General features: G+C 37.5%; 1 protein-coding gene and 1 long non-coding RNA gene across 2 annotated transcripts in view; one reads left to right on the top strand and one right to left on the bottom strand.

Moving 5' to 3' along the window:
* The window catches only part of st6galnac3 (ST6 (alpha-N-acetyl-neuraminyl-2,3-beta-galactosyl-1,3)-N-acetylgalactosaminide alpha-2,6-sialyltransferase 3), a 94,310-nt gene extending 74,437 nt beyond the window's left edge, over positions 1–19,873 (top strand). Inside the window, exons 4-5 of the mRNA XM_032566443.1 lie at positions 5,951–6,058; positions 15,695–19,873. Of these exons, the coding sequence (XP_032422334.1) occupies positions 5,951–6,058; positions 15,695–15,884 (298 nt within the window). The 3' untranslated portion in view covers positions 15,885–19,873. The remainder of the gene's footprint in view (positions 1–5,950; positions 6,059–15,694) is intronic.
* LOC116722237 (uncharacterized) lies at positions 8,862–11,076 on the bottom strand. Its single transcript, XR_004339730.1, has 3 exons — positions 10,718–11,076; positions 9,117–9,263; positions 8,862–9,015 (listed from the first exon to the last, which is right to left on the bottom strand). It is a non-coding gene; the product is annotated as an uncharacterized LOC116722237 (long non-coding RNA).
* Positions 19,874–21,676: the final 1,803 nt, after the last annotated feature.

Genomic DNA, 21,676 nt, shown 5'->3' with positions numbered 1-21,676 from the left:
GTCGATGCTTTTGAAAAGTGATCTTATCACAGGAAAACCAAAAGGTCCAATGTAAGAAAAAGTCCAAAATGTTTGGCTGTGATACAGTAGAGTCACAAAATAAGTTTAAAAAATTTGTGGGAAAAGTGAAAAATCTTCTGACAGAATAACAAAGTTTTGTTCAAGTGAAGGTATCGTATATTTAGCTTGATGAAAAAGTCCTTGCTTTGAGTTGAACAGAAATTATCACGTACCACACATCTCCATTATGCTGTTTCATGCAATCTATCTATTTTATAATTCATTTCAGGCAAGCATGAAATGTTTTAATGAGACGTCCTTCCATAAATCATAAATTCTGAAAAGTGCGTCTCACGTATTCAGCTCTCGTCTTTACACGCCCTCACCTTGCTCTTCTCTCGTCAAAGCAAAACCAGGGACTACACTTTTATACATATACATACTTAGATAAAGTTAAATTCCAATCAAATAGTCATTTCTGTAAACTTACTTTACTGTTAAGTAACTGAAGCTGCATTTTATCTTGTTTATATCACCATCAGACCGTGATTCTTAATCACAGTGAAATACGATCAAAATGTTCTTCACAATTTTTATTTATCTATAGAAGGTATTTTAGGGCCAGATATGGAAGGAATAAAAGAAGTGCTTTTGCATATTGACCTTAAGTCATAATGAAGACATAAGTTTGGAGAGAAAACTGGTTATTTTCTTTGTCGTTTTAACCAAGTGATCATTGATCCAAATGGAGATAAACTCGAATAAAGATCAGAGGTCTCCAAGCGTTTTATTACGTAGGCCAAAAAAAATAAAATAAATAAAGATAACGTTTTTTTATTTTATTGTTTTTTTTCTAAATGGATTTTTATGTTAGATCCAAAACTTGAAAGAGATTTTAACAACACCGTATTCGGACCATTGTAGACAGGAGGAGAAAATGCCAAGAATCTTTTTGATTAATCTCAGAAATTTTCTAGAAATCACTTAGAAATTTCTGAGTTTCAAAAGGTGAAAATTTTCTTTATTTGTTCCAAAAAGCTTCAATGAGTTTTTCACTGGAAATTAATTCCTGTTTTTCCCCGATCTGAAATGCTCTGGCAGATTTTGCTGTATTAAATGAAAGTAGTTTTTAGTTTCTTTTGGGCTCAATTGAATAAAATTATTTCCAATAAACTTTTTTCACATTCTTAAGAAAGAATAAAAGCTGGTTTTTCAGTAAAAGTCTCTGGATAAACAAGGTTTAACTTGGTTATAAAAAGGTGAATATTTTGTAAGAAAATTTTGTTGCTGATAATTTTATCCAGTTTACAAATTAAAACTCTCCATTTATGGGACAAATTTGTGTCATTTTTGAGTTGAATTGCACAAACAGTCATCAATCATTTCCAGCAAAGAAAACTCATTGGATATTTTTGAGTTTTGAAACTGAGAAAAATTCCTAACGTCACAAGATTTTTACTTTTGAAACTCTGAGATTTCCAATTTTGTTCTAAAATCTTTCTGAGATTTTTGCTGGAAGTTTACTCCTTTTTGTGTTTCATATCTGCAATGGCTCAGATAAAATCCCTCTCAAGTTTTGGATCCACAATAAAAATCAATTTTGAGAAAATTTTAAAAATCTTGTTACTTTATTTGCTTGACTTTACGTTTCTTGTTTGTTTTTTGTTTTTTTTGGACCACTACTACTTTTGATTCGACAATTTTGGCTTGTGTGACAAAAAGTTTGGACACCCCTGACCTGAGTTATCGTTGTCTAAACCTGTAAAAGCTTAAAGAAAAATCCACTGGAGGTTCGCTTGCAGGCCAGAGAAGGAAGAGGAATATCTATGAAAGGTGTGTCAATCATCTTGCTGAACTTTGGGCAAGAAAACAAAACTCTCCCTGAAAAGCTGTTTCCCTGAATCCCGTGTAAGCATGACGTCCTCTCTGAGCGATCAGCTTGCCACAATGGCGCTGAGGTATTTTCCTCTGAGTGTTTCTGACAGGTGACAGATCGTATCGGAGCGGCATGCAGAGCCATCACGAGGCACGGTTCAGCTGAATCGCCCGTCATTGCAGATTATCTCACACAAATGGACAGCCCTCCTGCCGCGAATGTCAAGAGCGAGTTATTGAGTGGAATCGGAGGCAGATGAGTGTCTGGCGGATCCCGGGCAGTTCTCCACGCCGGCTTAGCTTCTCGTTCTCCAGATGTAAAGCTCAACGAGCTGCAGCTCAGATTTAGGGGGTTGTTTGTTTCGATCCTGCCTGTTCTAGTAACTCCCACCTCACATCTCCTCGGTTATTGAAAGAAAATTTCTTTATGCACTTTCTTTCCTGCTTTGTTTTCGCCCAAGCGCTGTTTATTTCATTTTGCAAGACAAGAGGTTCAGTGGAGACTAAAAGGGATTCTCTTAAAAGCAAAGCGCCGTCGAGTCAGACCTTATGACACATTTTGTCTGCCGCCTTTGAGTAAAAGGAGATTCTTCTGCTGTAACCAAACAGGCAAATTGCATTCTCCGTGTCCCCGGGCTGTGGATGTTATTTGTCGCCTGCCGAAGCGACTTCACAGCCTGCCTTATCTTTTAAATTGACCACACAATAACAGCCGCCTCTCCGCAAACCTGTCCCATTAAAACCGTCACAGGTAAACACTGCAGCCTGTTTCGGGCCTCGAATGCTATCAGGCGTTCTCTCTCTGGGCCTCCGCATCCAGCAGACGTCAAGCTTTGAAATGTTAGTTATCAGTGCAGCAGATCCCTCCCCCTTCATTTATTCCAGAACATCCAGCTCTCCGTCGGGGATGTGGTGCATGTGCCGGCCCGTGTTTGCGTGCTAGCCTGTTTGTCTGCTGCCGAAGTGGCAAACTGCTAATGAATAATGCAGGGTGATGGTGATGTGTTGACAGCTCAGACGGCTGAGAGCTGCCGAGCCGCGTATCGGTGATAATGTCCCATTTCCCTTCCACGCTATTCCACCCTTTTATTACGACAAATTGCATATATATATATTTTTGTAATTTCTCCTCCCCTACACCTCCAGCGCGTGCATGTTTGTGTGTATCAGTGTTTGAAGGAGTTTGTCGGGTTCAAAATCCAAACATTTTGAATAATGCAGCTGAAAGTTAGCAGCTGATTGGTTTCTAAATTGATTCCTCTTGCTTACATTTCTGGATTGGATTGGTATCTCTGACTAACACAGTGGCTCCTCATTATTTATTCACAGAGTTTCTCCAGACAGTTTTTATCCATATCACACCAGAAATTGTTTAAAAATAAATAGTGTTTTATGCAGCGCTGGAAAGAATTGAAAAACCCCTCATGGTTACTCCACCAAATATTGATTTCTGAACTCTTCTTGAGTTAAAACATTAGTGTTGTTGTTTCTAAATTAATATGAACTTGTTTCCTTTGCATTGTTTGAGGTCTGAAAGCTCTGCATCTTTTTCCTTATTTTCTGCAAATTAAATACTAAATTTTTGCTTGGAATTTCGGAAACATGTTGTCAGTAGTTCATAGAAAAAAATAACAATGTTCATTTTACTCAAACATAAACTTATAAAAAGTAAAATCAGAGAAACTGATCATTTTAAGCGGTCTCTTTATTCTCTCTTGTAATGTTTTTTTTTCCTTTTTGCACTTCCCAAATCGATGTTTAAAGTTTCCAAGAGTGAGTGAGAATAATGGCAAGAAGTGTCACAAGGAGGATTAATAGTAGCAGATTAGGGGGATGGTACTCTTTTTATTAAAATAAATAAATAAATACGGGGAACGGTGAGCGTTTCTTTGTTAGATTCACTTGATTGTTTTTGTGAAAATCCAAATTTGCAGCTTCCATGTCAGGAAGCGCGCCGTAGAGTTTTAATTTTGGACTCCAGTCAGAAGTCAAAATGTCTGCGGCTCCTACAAAATGTCCAGTAGCCATTTCAAACACCCGGACACAAATCTGAGGTATAAACCACAGCAGTTGAAAAATCACAGCAAACTTCAGTGGCAACTTTACAGCAACAGAGTGGCGTCTCTTTTCCAATTAAACCTTGTTGAGAAAAATCAAAAGACATTTGTTTCTTTTTAACCAAGTTGCTTTGAACCCAGTAACTCTTTTTACTTATGCATCATATCTTATCTTTCTTGCGATATTCACCACTATGATTCAGCTGAATGATGTTTTCCTAACATCATCCTGCCTGACCTGAGGATCTCTGCAGCTCCTCCAGAGTTAGCAAAAGTCTTTTAGTTTTGCTTTTCTTGACACCAATGTTAATCACTAGTTTCAAATAGGAAACAGGAATAAATACACTAAAAAGCTTCATGTAGTCTTTGTCCTCTCCAGTTTGGGCATGAAAGGCACAGAGGTGAACTGTTGCTCCCATTATTTGCGCTGCGGAGTTCAGAGCAGAGACATCATTACTGAGCAGCGTGAGACCGGAGACACAATCGTTACTATTCCCCAAAATGTGTTTATTTCTAAACTTATTTACTTTGAGCTTCCATCTTTTTCAGAGCTATAAGCACTGTAAAACAAACATAGTGAAAATCTCTCTCCTGTGGTCTTATTTGATTTCACTTCATTTAATGAACATTTAATGAGTTGCAAACTGTTTTTAAACATTTAGAGTGAAAGCCGAGTGACGCTTCTGCTCAGCTTGAGGTCTTGGAAGAAAAGTACGTTATTTGTCTGGTTAGAGGTCGTTTTCATGGAGAAGTTAGTAGTTAATAGTGTTCACTGAACACTTTTTCTAACTTTAGTCCAGTTGTTTCCCGTAGAACAGGGGAGTCAAACTCATTTTCGTTTTGGACCAAATCAAGATCATCAATGCTCTTAGATTTCCAGTTGTGCCAGAAGGTATTGATAAAACGAAATATCAATTAATTTTAAAAATTAAATAGTATTGAACATCTTTTCAGTTCCTCCAGGATTTTGTGATTCTTTTTGTCATTTTTTGCTATAAAAATCAAAGTGTTTGTGGCACTAATTTGGAAATATATGCGCTTATTTATGACGATAAATGCAAATAATGCAAAGAAAACAAGTTCATATTCAGTTAGAAGCAACAATACTAATGTTTTAACTCAGGAAGAGTTCAGAAATCAATATTTGGTGGAATGGTCAGTGCAGTGAGCTCTATATAAATTAATATATATTTATTGGTATAGAGATCAATCAAACCAAAGTCATGAATTTTGGAATCTGGTGTAGATTTGTTCTGACATTTCTTTCTTTTATGAAATAATAGCTTAGTTTGTCAGTCTATTGTGTCTCTGGAGAGTCCAGAGAGCCACAGGTGTTTTTTAAATAAAATAAATATTAAATATATCTTCATATATTTCTGTTTTCAGTATATTTTGGCTTGCTGAGTGGCCTCGGGGAGTCCGTGGCCCCCTGCCCAGTCCGACCTGCAGACTCAGGCTTTAGACTTTCTTCTCAACCTCCAGCCAAGATAAAACTCCAACTCCATGTTGTCTGGATAAAAATGATCAAAGCTGACATGTCTTAACTTTGAACATCCACAAATCAAACATTAATAGTCTCGGGCTCATGAAAAGATTATACATGTTGGTATTGATTTGCCCACCGGGTGCTTGAATAATTGAAGAGCTGCCTGTTGTTTCTCAGCCTTTCAGTAGTTTTTTTTTTTTTATCATCTCCAGTCAAGTGTAAAAGCTCCAAAACTTGAGTGTTAAATAAAAAATCACATTGAACTGGGCATCTGTTCAAGGAGAGGATGGTGTTTCTGCTGATCTGCTATTACCGTTACATTCAAATTTATGTTTGAGCTGAGGACCAGCTCTCAGTGGAAGCATTTGTTGGAATAATTCAGCGACTCGGTTGAGCTGTAATGCATCAGCAAAAGGTGCAAAGGTCGCTGGAACAGCATTAATGAAACTCTGTAATTGCAAATTATTAATATTTGAATTGTGATGCATATTATTATTACCAAGATTTACTTATTTTTTTTCTGCATTTGCAGGATTCAGTCCGGCTCTTACCTGAGCACCGGCTGGTTCACGCTCATCCTGGCCATGGACATGTGCAAAGAGATCCATGTCTACGGCATGATAAACGACACCTACTGCAAGTAAGACACCAGTGACGGCACACCTCACTGCCTCCTCGCCACCTGCTACTTCCTCTGAGCACTTATGGAAATAAAAACATCAGATTTTATAAAACTGATAAATGAAATCCACATCTTTAACTGCACACCGTTTCATTTCCAGCAGTGGAGAAACACAAATAAACACAAAATTATAGACTAGTACAAGTAAAAGTACTATTTTCTCTTAACTTCCTTGTAAAATACTTAAAGTATTGAAAGTAAAAGTACTTGCTGAATGTATTCCTTAATGCAATGGTCTACAATATCATTATTTTCTTTAATACATCATTTTAGTTGACAAGGATGCAAATAATGTGTTTTTATTGTGTTACAGTTTACACTTGGACTTGTAGTTCTGTGCATCAGTCGAGTTAAAAGCCAGCAAGAAAAATAAGAAAGAGAAATGGTTATATCTGTGAAAGTTTTTAACGCAAAGCACAACCAACATGCTTAATTACATTTTTATAGTTTTAAATTAATATATTTTTACCAATATACTGAGCGATATCACTGCTAATTGTTATTTATTGTTATGTTTTCTTTATTATTAATTATTTATTCATCTACTTGTTTTTAATTTTTGTTGCAGGCTACGCTTGGACAAACAAATTTTCCTGTATCAATTAAGTCTTATCTTATCTTATCTTATCTTTAGACACAAAAGAACTCTATAATTAAAAATACTTAATATTTCGTATTAAAATAGGTTCAATAGTGAACAGTATCTTAATTTTCTGACACCATTTTCAAAACTTTTTGAACCATTTAACTCAGCTAAGTCATGGATTACTGTAAAACAAATAAACAAATAAAAAAACTCAATGCAACTTGTAACACAACACATTACACTCCAAAAACAAATTATAGTGAAATATCTTAGTAAACGTGAAATGAGTCAAAACTAACTCAACAGTAACATTTTGGCTTATTTTAAGTAAATAATTTCTTTATATTGGTGAGAAAACAATTGCTCCATCAGCAGATTTTTCCACTTGTAATGTGGGAAAAAAGTCTTGTTTTAAGTGAACTAGTACTTTTCATAAATTTTAAGGAGTTATTTACTTAAAGCAAGCTGCTCTGCCATGCTGAAAAGTTACTTTTGAGTCAGCTTTATCTAATTTTAAGTGTATTAAGATAATTAGAGCAAATGTTTTTGGTAAAATTTTGTGTTTTTGCAGTGTAGTGGAGTAGAAAGTACAGATACTTCATATAAAAGCTGAAAGTATCCATGATTAAATCTAATTAAATAAATAACAAATACATTCAAAACATGGACCCTTTGCATGTTATTGTTTATATCCGGACATTTTGCGCATGCACTCAACGCTAGAGGTCAATAACATGGTTTTAATGGAACATTTTTGATAATTAGTGCGTCAGTAAGTGATATATTTCTTTAACTTGAGATAAGATGTAGGATTAAATAAGTGTTCATGTCTTCCTGCTCTTTCTCAAACAGAAAAGTGGCGGTAAGCTAATTATTTTTGCTCAATTATTTTGTATGCACATGTTTTCTCTGTCCTACTGATAGCTTGTTTTCTTGTTTTTAAAAACTTGTTTGAAATAAATAAATACCTCGCCACATCCCACCACTGTCCATTTCGAAGCCAAGCTGTTGGATTTAATGGTTACATTTCCATTCTGGCATCCATACTGGATTTTTTTTGTGGCGTTGTTACTGGGTCTGTCTCTGCCTGCCATGTCTCTTGCTGTCCCCTCTGCTTTGCGTCTCTCCTGTGATCGCGCCTGTCGTCTTTTCCCTGACTCCCGGCTGAGTGATTACCGTCGCGCTGCGAGGCCGTAGGAGGGATGACAAACACGGCGCTCTGGGTTCGGCTGCTCTCTTTCTTACTCTCTCTCTCTTTCTAAACGCGTCGCATTCTCGATGAACTCATCATCCACCTGAACCTCCTCCTTCCCCCCCGAATCAAACTCGCTTCCCAAATGCATGCTGGAAATCCAGCTCTTCATCCTCCGTGCGTTCCCCGGTGCGCAGCGGGAGCTGAGATAAGAGCCGCAGACACATGGCAGAGAGGCGCGCGTAATTCAACCGGCACAGAGGAGATTTGATGATTTAGCGAGGCAGTTACTGGATACTTCTCCCCCTCTCTGCATGTGCATCGTTTATTTCCCCCCCGTCCTCATTCATGCCTGCAGATGTTGTGTTTTTCCAAGTTTCCGATCTGACAACCAGTGGCGGAGCTAGACTTTTATTTCTGGGGGGGCGAATGGGGGGCCAGGGCTATCTGTAAGGGGTCCACTGACTATGACAATGACAATACAGTAAAAGTACTTTCATTCACATACTATATATAAATAAAGACTCATGAAATGAGATTTGCTCATGTAATTTGCAGTTTATTATCAATGCATGCCACACAAAGCATAAGTGGACATTAACCTCTAAATGACACCATTGTAACAAGACAAGACTTACAATGAGAATGCAGTGTCACACAGTTCACAATTACAATATCTCAAAAAAGAAGGTTGTATGTTATGGAAACTGTTATTTAATAGATGCTACATGTGCATTTTATTTTCGAACTTAATGCAGCTATGACCAAATGTACTGACTCCTAAACTATCATTGGTACAAGTAGCCCTTTTAGCCCTTTTATATTGACTCCATGCATACATTGCATTTACATGGTGCTCTAACTTTGAGTGAAGCTTAAATCCAGACTCCTTGGACAATGCCTTTTTCCAATTACTGAAGCCGGAATGCGAAGCAAAGACACTATCTGGTGCATTAGGCAAAGAAAAATGCCTACAGGCAAAGCAGTAGGAGGAGTCTTTAATAACAGAATATTCTAACCAAGAATAGTCTTTGTACCAGGAGCTGTGAAAAGTTCTCTTTCTTGTTCCATGCTGAGTTCTGGGGAAGTTTGTCAAACTTGGCTGAACAGAGCCCTGTTCTTTTGACTTTGAAATATCTGGAATACAAACACAATGGTTATGTACACATAATTTACATGATCATTATGTCATGTAAATTGTGCAGCTACTAAGCAGGTCTTAGTGTAAGTAAAATTACCACTGGGTCCTTTTGGAAAAGCAAAAGGAGTGCTGGACACTGCTGAGAAGAGATCAGTGGTATCTCCTGCAATTGCCCCTTCTGGCTCATCATCATCCTGGTCAGGCGCAGAGCTTTCTGTGTTTTCAGACTCCTCCTTTGATGGAACTACGTTGTAAAAACAGTACATTAACATAATTGAACCAACAATTAAAGAAACACATTAGCAGAAGCCAGCAAGTAAAAATAACCTAAAACGGGGCAGGAATTTGACTGTTTCTGTAGATACTCTGACCTGGTGATGGTGGATTGGTGTTTGCCAGACTTTCTTTCTCGTGACTGTTCTCAGGACATGAGCTACCAGGACTGCTGATGTCAGAGCTGAACCCTGTTTGATCTGTGCCTGATTTGCTTCTTTTTATAAAGAAGCTGTCTATCCTGCCTCCCTGTCTTTTCATTCTCAACTGACCCTAGGAAAAAAAACAAGCCAGTCATGTTATGCCAAGTATCACTTCCTATTACTTAGTGTTAATAGATCCCCACTTCCAGTGTGTAGGTCAGGGGAAACAGACTGTGGCTGTATGTTCAGCATTCAAACTTCTCAGCTACTGGACCGACTAACCTGTTTTTGTTCATGATCATTATCGACTTTATTTATAAAGCACTTTAACAGCAGCCAGAGCTGAAATAAAGTGCTAAACATCAGCGATAAGATAAAAGAAAACATAAAAGAAAATGACAAAGCTAAACACATAAGAATTTAAATAAATTAAACATTTCATGGAAAACATAATAAAGCAAAAAGAGTAACAGATTACATTGTCACAAGTTCATGCCCTTTCCTAGGGGAAACGGAACCTCTAACAAAGTGTTGCCGTTTCATAGAAAATGTTTAGAAAAGAATTAGTAAAAATAGCAAATGTCAGTGGGGAACTTGTGTGGAGTTTTTTCACTCATTTTATAGTACAAGCTGGCTCCATTAGCATTACCTTTCACAGGTAAGAAAGAAAGAACACAATTTTATGAACAGAATTTCTTGACTTTGTGGCCAAACGACAGCTTCTGAGCCAATAAATATTTCCCATGTAATTATATTGGCCAGAAGTAACTACTCTGATTTTTATTTTCTTAGTATAGCTAACATTTTTCATTCTGTATAGTTTTATTTAATGCGAGAGCTAATAAGAAATCGCTGTTAGAAAGAAAGAGCATTACAGACCAGAGGATTTTGGCAGGTCATATAATCAGGAATGTCGTGATCCATTCTGTCTGATAACACATGCACCACGTTGGATACTTTTTTTTTTACTTCCCGTATTTATCCTCCCGACATTGTTCAGGCAGACGTGAGTGGTAAACACACTGAAACACGTCAGCGTCTTTACAATACTTTTTGCTTCTGCGTGCATTACGAGTCTGACTGGCAGACGTGACGTATCATAGCAACTGGCCGACTCGCTCACTAAGTCGGCGTCTACGTATGTCTATAGCTGTAGCATTGTTAGCTTGATGCTCGCAACTTATAGTAGTAACTCAACTACCAGAAACTATTTCCTGGCTGAGCACAAAATGTTTTTAACGGGGGTTTTTTATTGGTAGTAGTAAACCATTGTAAAACTTACCTTTGAAGTCAGATTATCCGTCTTGGAGTCAAATCGACTGTATTCCTCTTAGATGTACAATATTTCTCTATCGTCTCTTCGCGGTTCTCCTTCTCTTCTTCTGTTGGGTCAACTCTGTTGTGTCCAAATGGTGTATCACAATAAACGTAAATGGTGCATATCGCCCCCTGCTGCTTTTGAGCAGTCACAACAGTCACAAGTGTCACAACCCATTGTGGTACATAGTGCTACCTACTGTGAAGGAATGACTGGGTGTCGTGACATGTCGATCATTTGGGGGGGCCGCTGGGGGGGCCAATCAGATGGCTGGGGGGGCACTGGCCCCCCCGGCCCCCCCTCTAGCTCCGCCTCTGCTGACAACTTCCATGTTTGCATGAAGCGGTTCAAGGTTTTCAGATTTAAAGCTGCAGAGATGGTGAAATCAGTGGCAGGATGGAGCAAAGTACAAGTACTTTGTATACTGAAGTATATTTTTAATGTACCTGTACTTAGGCCTGTCGCAATAAGCAATAAATAATCAATTGATCTCATGATAAATTAAAACAGGCTCAACATTTGTATGATTTATTGTTTTTCTCTTTTCTCTCTCGTTGTACCAAAATCTCAACAAAAGTCTTCAGTCTGGTGTTTTGCCCTTTTTTTGAAGGACAGTTTTGTTTACAGAGACTTCATAATTCATTTTATTTGTTGTTTCTATTGTTTTGTTTATTTATTTATTAATCTTTTAAAACGTCTTCCAGCTCCAGTGTCAAATGTTCATTAGAATTTAAAGTTTATTGATCTTTGAGAATATGTTCTTGCATTTTTATGTCATTATTATTATTATATTACTTGAAAATGGTCTCTAAACAACAATATTATTGTTTATTTAAATTATTTCTGGGACAGTTGATCATCCAGCAAAATGTGTTACTGTGACAGGCTACTACAATTTGTCTCTTTATTTGGACCTTTTCTTATGTGCCGTGTAAGGCTGGGAAAATATGGCTGAAAAACTCACAACGTAAACATTTCATATTTGTCGAATAATGAATTATTTTTTGTTTTAAATATCTGAAATTATGCCAAACTTCTCAAGGGACCTTTCTTATTTTCCAAACAGTTTTCACTCCATGTTGTTTTTAAAAATTATTTTTAAGCAATTATAAGGAAATCTTTAACTGCTGCTGCTTAAGTTACCCAACAGGTTGTTGCTAGGTAACCAAAGAGTGAATTGCTAGGTTACCAAAGAGTGAGTTGCTAGGTTACCAAAAAGTGAGTGAGTCAGTTGATTCCACCAGTTTTGGTTAGCTGGCCATGAGAGGTTCAACGGTAAAAGTCTTTCCTCTACATTTCCCAGAATGCCGTGCGGTTCTGGATTGGAGTTCAGTGAAATTATTGGATATTATTTCAGCTGTATTATGTATTGATATTGATCACAATTCTGTCGCGATACATATTGTTATTGATTTATTGTCCAGCCGCAATGTTGATACAGGTTTTCAATGGCTTTTAATCAACAATGGTGGGCACACGTCCGCTAACGCGCTGATAGCGAAGCTAATGTTTCGTTTAGCATGCTTCAGCGTTCGCGAGTGCGATCCCATCCGTTTATACTGATCATGTGACTATCTTCACTGTCCAGCACTCGTGTAGGATTTGAATATTTTCTCCAGCTCTGGTGAAACTGAAGTTATTTGTTAAACCCGGCGCGCCCGCCGTGTGACACAGAGGAGAAGCGGCTGTGTGTTACAGGGAACTGGCAGAAAGCCACAGTCGCTCTCTTGCTGCTGCTGCTGCTGTTACGACTGTTTCTCTTCTGTCTCGTTCTTCCTCCCAATGCAGTTGTTACACAAGTCATCCGCTCATAAAGCTGTCAGACGCCATTAAAAACAGACACCAGAGGACACAGTGAACCTGATCCGCTGCGTTGTGCTGTTGCTTATTGGTGGTTGAGATCATATTCTTTTTAATGAACGCTATACACAGGAAATTTAGGACAAAACTCAATAACTTTCTTTACTCTGCAGTGAGACATTTGCTGCATGTTTTCAGATTTACTCTACTGGTTATTTTGTATGTCTCATGCTGCAATAAATTCAAAGCCCTTCAACTAACACACTACATTTCATCGATATGCCATGGTCTACATTAGTGTTGTTATTGTGTCTTACTTCACTCACTTACCTGTGACATATTTCATCCCAGCAGGAGTTTCTGCAGCTCTGAGTTAACTTAAAAACTCAACTGTATTGTTTTGCTGGGGATAAATTGTACATAAAAACTCAGTTTTTTAAACAATTAGCGTCTGCAAATACACTCAGTGAATAAAACATTATGAATGTAATTGTAATATTAAACGGTGTAATTGCCTTGAGCTGGGCGATTAAATGACAGTAATATACCTGAGTGAAGTTGGACCCCCTGCCGTCTTCAAATGACACAAAATTGGTGTAAAGTGTTTGTGTTGTTATCATTTTAAAGATATTAAGAATAATTATTACAAAACATGGTGTCAGTCAACTGTGCTACAAATGTTTTAGACGCAAAAACATAGTACAATTAATTTCTAACTATTTTATTTGATTTTGTTAACATGAGGGGGGATGACCTCTGGAAACTTTTTAAAAAATGTTAAAGTCTTAAAAATTGTAACGGCACAAACAGAAACAATTTGCTTCCACAGTTGATTGTCACCATATTTCATTTGATTTTGTAAAGATGGACTCACTGCTTGACCTTTGATGACCTCTGGAAACATTTATGAATATCTTTAAAATAATATCAGCCCAAACATTTGACACCTCAAAATGCTTTTAATCGATAGGCATAACAGAAAGTCGGCATGTTTAGTTTTTGAAAATAAATCTTGAAATCAAAACTAACCTTCTAAAATCTTAAAATCTTATTTAATAGTACCAGGGGACATTAGAGATGGTAAGTGAGTCCGTTTTATTTATGCAGCACCTTTTATAGGTCAGAATAACACAAAGTGCTATACCAGTGGAAACAAATGTTAAAAATACAAATAATAACAACATAAAAAACTAATAAAGACAGAAAACAGAGAAGTCATTCTGTATAAATGAGTTTTCTACTGTTCTTAAAACAATCAGAAGCATCAAAGCAAAACAAACAATCTGAATTATTGCATATCGTGATATTAGTATTGGCTAGTGTTAATTTTATTGTGATATTGTGATATGATTGGTTTTTTTTAATTGCCCAGTCCTAAATAGTTGTTTTATTTTTGCTTTCCTGATGTTATGCACCTCTACTAATCACTAATATAACACAATAAAGACATATTAAATGTTTTTTTTTTTAATTAGTAAGTATTTCTTTAACAAATATCGATAAAATTTTGTGAAGGTTAAATCCCGTCACTCCGAGTTTAACAATGAATCTGCCTCTAGGTAAATAACTAAAACTTAAGTTATTTATCCACATCCTGGACAGAAAATGAGAGAAAAAGAAAGTGAAAGTCCAGTAAAAAGAAAAACCTGAGGAGCTAGCGAAAGCTACATGATCAAAAGAACGAATAGCTGCTTGAATATAATAAAATGTAGTCTAAAACCTTTGCATAATATCAGTATAGTTCTTGTTAAAATAAACACACAGCTGGTTGAAACCCTGTTGAGATTTAACCGTGTTTTATTCTCTGAAAAGCTTTTGTGTAAGACTAGTTGGGATTGAACAGCGTTTGTAAGATTTTGGCTGATGGACCCTTCGCTCACAGATGCAGCTGCAGTTCATCCCGGTGCTGCAGGACGGGGGAACCTGATTCCCCACGCGGCGTGTTACACACTAACTGGGAGCGGTTGCTGCAGGAAAGTGTTTGGACACGGATAAGTGCTCAGAGAGAGCACTTGGCTGCTGATTGAATGTATCGGTTTATCCCAGCTGAAGACGGTAACGGGTCGCTCAGAAGCATCGAAGCCAGCGCCCAAAGTGAGGCAAAATCCTGGCGTTCACTCTGAAATCAGGCGTAATTTTAATTGGTAGTTTCATTATGGAACAAAATTTCATCCTGCTAAAGTTCAGCTGTGCAAAATTTCAAGCCATCTGCCATCAATTACTATGTCTTTATTAAGTCCACAACTGTTTAAATGTAAAATTCACTCATTTTTAATTTTAATTTTAATTTTTATAAAGACCATACATGTTGCATTGGCCCAGTTAAAGTCCTTTTTAAAATCCCATTGACCATATTTTGACTTGAAAACTGATCTTCATTGATGTTCTTCATCCAATCTGACTCAGCTTGAGCTATTTTAAAAAGACACATTCTGTAAAAATGGCAGCATATAGATGTTAAACTCTACTTAGTTTGGATCTATCAATTAATTATAGGTTGGAACTTTAAGCTGTTAATTTTGACTAATTAATTACATCAATATTTTAAAGCAGTTAAGCACATTTTTATTTTTTCCAATACAAAAGTCTAGAGTAGGAACCTTCGTGTTGTGTTTCTGGTACATCTGTAAATGTGACGCACAAGCACTGTTTGAAAAAACAGCAATAGATGACAAAACTGCGTCTTTTGGTCCATTGCGGTTTAATTTTTTCTTAAAAAAAAACAATGTAAAAGAACGCTAGAAAAACTATAAATGTGTTAAAGTTATGCTAATAAGAGTTAGCCTCTCAGTGAAGCTATTCTAGCCTGAAGTAGCATCTCAATGCTAAACATGTTGCAGCAGCTAACAGTTGCCCCCAATGTTAACGTTAGAATTGAAGCATTTAATTACAGAACTTGTAATTAAATTTTAATCACATCTCACCACTAAATAGAAAAAAATTAAATGTGAAAAGTTTTAGTTGTGTGAATGTTTTTGCAAGACTTAACCGTCCAACTATTTGGTGTCCAGACCTGATAACTGGATGAACTCTTCCTTCAAAATAAAAGGTTTTATCACGTAATTCATGTGTAACGAGCTTCTCTTCCTCTTCAGTAGAGAAAGATTTTGTCTGATAACTTTTCTCTCCTCCTCCCTTTAGGACTGAGGGCTACAGGCAGGTTCCCTACCACTACTACGAGGCGGGCAGCCGGGACGAGTGTGCAGAGTACCATCTGCACGAGAGCGCCCCCTACGGCGGACACCGCTTCATCACAGAGAAGTCAGTTTTCGCCAAGTGGGCCAAAACCCACTCCATCAAGTTCTTCAACCCTCCGTGGCAGCTGTCGTGACCCCGGCCGACCCTGACAAAATTCACACTAAAACAAACACACACATCAGTTTTCAGATTTCTCCCCATTTCTGTTATTTCGTTCCCATTTGGTTCTTCAGAATTAAGTGAAATCTGAAGACTAAACATGAACGTGCATCTTTCATACCTTCGGCTTCTTGGATTGTACGTTTTCAGCAGACGAATGTGGAACGCTCCCTGCTCTGCACTGGCAGAACCAAACATTTGCGGCTCTGTGAGTCCAGCAAAGAATGCCGCCTTGATAGGAAAAGACATTATCTGGTGTTAACTCGTTTTGGATTTGGGGGGAAGAACGCCAACTGGACGATTTGTGTCGGCTTGGACGTCTCATCAGCTTCTCTGCTGTTTCCCCTTGGAGTTCGCCTCCTGTAACAAGCTTCGTTCAGGCTTTCATCTACTGAAGGCAGATGCTTTGTCAGTTTCAATTTGCATCGATCCGTTTAAAAAATCTTCAGCAAACAAGATTGTTTCACAAAGCGATCAAAAATCAGGTTGTAGGTAAAGATGTAAATCAGCTTCGTTGTGTTTCAACCTGAAGATGTTGGCTCCTTTTTCTTGCTATAATTCAGTGAAGCTAAATTTCATTGTGGTTTTGGTTTTAGTCTCTGGAGGGTTTGCTGATTTACTGTGCCAATGACAATGTAAGCAGCACAGCACAGAGAGCGAGGTGCAATTAGAGTCCATCTCTCTGGATGCAGTTTGTGTCCCTACAGAGGAGAAGATTTATGTGTGCAGTGAAACCATTTGAAGTTAATTGTATCCCATTATCATTTTGTGCCTGCCATATACTTTGCAGTTCATTGTATAGACAAAGAAGAAGATGCATTTGCTCTCTTTCTCTCATCTTCTCCTCCAGCTTTGTGCCTCTTTGTGTAACACATCTCCGTGTGGACTTTATCCCTTTTGTCTCTGGGTGCAGCGCGCTCGACTCTCGCTCAGTAACTTCTCATCGCATCTGTTACAGGACGGTGAAGAATAACCAGTGGGTCTCTGCTGGGGCCTGTGGGACCAGCGATGACAACTGAAAAGAGTCAAAGACTTCTAATTTAGGCAACTCAGAGGACAGTGAGATACTTCTGCTCCAGCGTAAGCGGACAGGATTGTCGTGGTTTGCAGGTCGGCTGTAGTCACATGTGAAAACTGGGCTGAAAGTTTGGAACAAAATGTGCATTGTTAGCCTTTAGAGCTGCTGGACAAAATCACTATTATAATGTATAATGCTTATCTAATAAGGACCAAAAGTGATACAATTCAGTACACAAGTACACTGCTTTTTATGGCTTTTTTAAACCATAATCATCAAAACTGCAAGAACTACAGGCTGAAATACTGAAAGGGTGTTTTCACACCTGATAGTCTGGTAGATTCAGTCAAATTGGAGACCAAAATTGCAACAGATTTGTTACATTTTCAGCTGCTGCGGTTCGCTTTCACACTTCAACAATCAAAATAATCTAAAAAACCTGTTCCCCTCCTCACCTGTGGGAGCGCTACACCAAAACCACTGAAGTAAAAGACTCAAAAACCTCAGAAGAAGACACTGAGTGCCACTTCCTTTGTCACGAAATGTAAACAAAAATGGAGTGACGTCAGATTTTAGTGGTTGTAGAATTTCTCTTTTGTCATTTCTCTCGCTATCGTTAGACTGTTGCGTTTGTTTTGGTTATATTTACCCAGAATGCCTTGCGCAGGGCATTTACTGTACAATGGCAGCTGCGCAGTCCACTTCCTGCTGTAAAAGCAGGAAGTGGCCTGCGTTTCTTAATGTCTCGGTCTTCTTAATGTTCACATAAGCATTCAAACAGCACCATAGCTCACTTTAATCGAATAGAGACCGAGGTTTTTAGGCGGACCAGAGTTTGATTACATATTCACATTTCCCCAAACAAATCTGACTTTCTAAATCAGGGGAGTCAAACTCACTTTCGTTCTTAAATGGCCGGTTGTGCCAGAATGTATTAATAAAACCTGTTCACAAACTGTTAAAATATCAACGATTTCTTAAAATTAAATATTATTGAACATCTTTTCAGTCCCTCCAGGATTTCGTGATTTCTTTTGTGATTTTTTGCAATAAAAATCAAAGTGTTTGTTGTACCAATTTGGAAATATTTGCGCTTATTTATTACTCGCTGTTTAGATCATGGACTATAATTTGACATCAATTAAGGTTGAGACAGCTGTTTAGTACAAGTAAGAAATTGTTTGACAATTTTTTAGAAAAATTTGCAATAAACTCCCAATTATTGGCACAAAAAAATGCAGGGATTTGTTGATCTTGCGTGAATTTCCAGGGACTGATATATCTGGGTAGTAAACAGATATAAACTGCGTTGATTTCATTGATAGCATAATGTTCAAGCAGACTTAGCGTTTAGTCTAGCATCTAGAGGGCCACATAAAAAGCTATGGTGGCCCAGATTTGGCCCACGGGCCTTGAGTTTGACACGTGATCTAGACAAATCAACTAATGTTTCAATAAAGTGAACTAAACAGGACTGGTGTGAATGAACCCTATGTATGATGAGTTTCACTTTGTGAAAGAAGTAAAAAAAAATATTGAACTCTTTCACAATATAAATTTTTTTCCAGCTGTTTTTGTATAAATAATGGATACGGGCTAATGCCTATTTCCACTTAGACGTCACAAAGCAGTGCAATGTTTACAGAAGTAATAATGGACGCCGCCGTCTTTGGAACAATAAATTGTTAAGCAATCAGAGCCGACAGTATTGTCACAAGATCATAACAAGAAGGAAGTGTCGGCTTTTTTTGCTTCAGCCACTGTTTACATCCGGATTTACTTCGTTTGGTTTCTTCTGGTGCCGATTTCGACGCATGTCTCATGTCGATAACGTAAAAGTTGGATAAAATGTGACTGTAGACACATATCAGATACGTATCTGATTTAGTACCACATATTAAGGGCTCAGAAATTGGATTTTTGTCCAGGCGAAAATATTGGAGTTGGACCGTTCAGACTGCGGTGAAAAAATCTGATTCGGGTTGCATTTGGCTTCTGTGTGAACGTAACTCTAAATGTAGGAAAAAAACAAGCAGCTGAACATTGAACCACAGTAATAAAGTTTTGGTCGAGGTATAAAATATCTGCTTTTCCAAGAACAAATGAGATAGATTATTAAAAAAGAAAAAAGGCATGTAGTGGATTTTCTTCCTCAGCCGTGGATAAAAACATTAAGATGGAGCTGAAAGCCTGTTGGAAAACAAACCAGCGTTAATGTGCCTCAAGTTAAAGGGACCCCTGTGGAGTTTCCCTGCAAACAAACAGCAGCTTCAGTCACATTCAGTCAAAATGCGTTCTGTTAAGTTGTGTTCAGCCTTTAATTAAACTCCTTTAAGACCTTTTTCAGCTGCCTTTAAGCCACAGAAATATCAGCCTGCAGAGCCACAATAAAAAACACAAATTCAGCACCACATAATCCAGGAGATAATCTTTCTCACTGCTTATAAAGTCATTGTAGAAATTTGATCTGTTTTGTTTTTAAAACAGAAGTGGGTAATATTAGACTTTAAAGTATAACAACATGTTACATTAGGATTTTTATACTGCAGATAGAAACTCAAATCAACAAACCAGACAGAAATCTCTGCAAAATGCAGAATATTTTAGAATTTATCTGAAATAAACTTCCTGCTGTTGAGGAAGTCATCTAACAAAAAAGTGGGTTGTGTTTTTAATCATTAACACATGAATAAAATGGTAACGACATAATAATGCAATAAAACATGATCAAATATCAGTGAACTTTAAATTCTAATGAACATTTAACACCAGAAGACAATTTAAATATCCAAAGTAAGTAAACAAAAAAACAAAAACAACAATTACAATTAATTATGAAGTGTCTGTAATCCAAATTGTCCTTCAAAAAGTTATGAAAAATTCACTTTTTGCTAGTTTTATGTCCATGTTGCTCTTAACTGTCCTAGTGGTTAAAAAAAAACACAAGTTTTTGGCAATATGTTTATGTTTTTTGGTGTTTCAAAATCCTCCTGATTATTGAGTTACATTCTATAGGCACTGTGCTGTTGTTACCTAGCAACCCCAGCCAAGTCCAGCCCCGTTACCTAGCAACACAAGCTCACCACCAGTACATTTGGTCAGCTGGTTTTACCACTGTATGTACTGTACAATGGCAGCTGGAAAAGATGAGTGCTTTGTTGTTGACTTACCATGCAGAAACCACTTGCTGCATTCTTGTTGGCTGTGCAGGAGGCTCTACTTCTGCTTTTCAAAGATGTACAGTTGTATAATTTTTCCGTGCGAGTGTAAACGTTGCTGGGGGCGTGGCCAGCAGCAGATTATTTGGATCTAGAGTGGCATCAGTGTACGCTTTTGGTCTAAACGCTCTAAACCTTCCCTTATAGTCCATGAAGTTGTATTAAAATCATAACCGTGATTATTCTGTAGAAATAATCATGACATTTTTCACAACATCGGCCACGCCTAGTCCATTCCTTCCCTAAGTTTTCAAACAGGTTTGTCTGCAGGAAATCCCTACATAGTTTAATATCACAGCAAACATTCGGACTGTCCACACCTCAGTAAAACTATTGATTATATCTTTTAGCTGCTGAAATTATGGGGTTCGGCATATTCATCTGTCAGTAGCTGTTATACTTCACTATAGAGATATTGTATCTTAAAAAGCTCTAACTCAAATCCAGCCTTTTAGAAACATCCGGAGCAGTCCTTGAGAAACATCACAGCTGCTCCAGTGATTCATCCGTTCAGTAATTGTGCTTATTTCTCCAGGAGATGCACCGAATGATGAGCTCCATAAAACTGCTGTATGCATTAATCTGTTTATGGGTTTAGGCTCCTTCTTAGTCTGCAGAGATAAGCTTTAACTCACAAAGCTAAAGCTAAATTAATTGTTTTAATTTGGCAAATAAATTCCAGTGTTTATCAGAAACTAAATGCATAGAGATTAACTTCCTGCCTACTGGCAGTCGATAAAGCAAATGAAGGCTAACATGACTAAAAGCTCAGGAGGAGCTTGTTTTCAGCTCAGTTGTCGCTTTAATGGTGATTATAGTTTTACCTGCAAATCGTGGCATATATGTAGTTGCACCACATGCAATGCAACAGGTGCGTGGCATTGCTGCATCACCTTGCCGCTTGTTGGAAATCAGCAAAATGTAAAACTGTCCTGTTTTAAATTCCTGAGCTGGACTGAAGGTTTTTGGGGGTTGGTCCGGGTCAGCGTTCGCAGCGCCGCCCCGCCGAGCTTCACCAGCAGCCGGGAGTCGAGGTTTCTGCTAAACGATACAGCCTGAACGAGTCGAGGACTTCGTTCTGCTCCGGAGGGAAACCGCACTGCAAAAAACCCACAAAATCTCACCAAGTGCTTTTGGTAGAGACGAAAAGTGTGGCGATTAAATTCTAGTTTTTAGGGTCATGATTTGTTAGATTTTTTATTCAGAATCCAGTTTTTCTTTTCAGATGTTTGAGATTCTCTTTAAATTTTGTGACTGACAAAAGGAAAATACATTTATTTAAAACAGTACATAGTCCTGTCACAATAAGCAATAAATCAATTAATCACATGATAAATTAAAATAAGCTCAATAGTTTCCATTTGCAGGATTTATTGTTTTTCCCTTTTCTCTCTCTTTTTATGAAAAACTGGATGACAACCAGACCCTTTTTTGAAGGACAATTTTGTTTACAGAGATTTCATAAATCATTTTACGAAATGAATTATGTCATAAAATAATTTTCTGAAAATTATTTTACTAAATTAAAAA

The sequence above is a fragment of the Xiphophorus hellerii genome, chromosome 6 (assembly GCF_003331165.1).
Source record: "Xiphophorus hellerii strain 12219 chromosome 6, Xiphophorus_hellerii-4.1, whole genome shotgun sequence".
NCBI lineage: Eukaryota > Metazoa > Chordata > Actinopteri > Cyprinodontiformes > Poeciliidae > Xiphophorus > Xiphophorus hellerii.
Note: the sequence above shows the minus strand (reverse complement) of the source record. Positions and strands in the feature narration are given on the sequence as shown.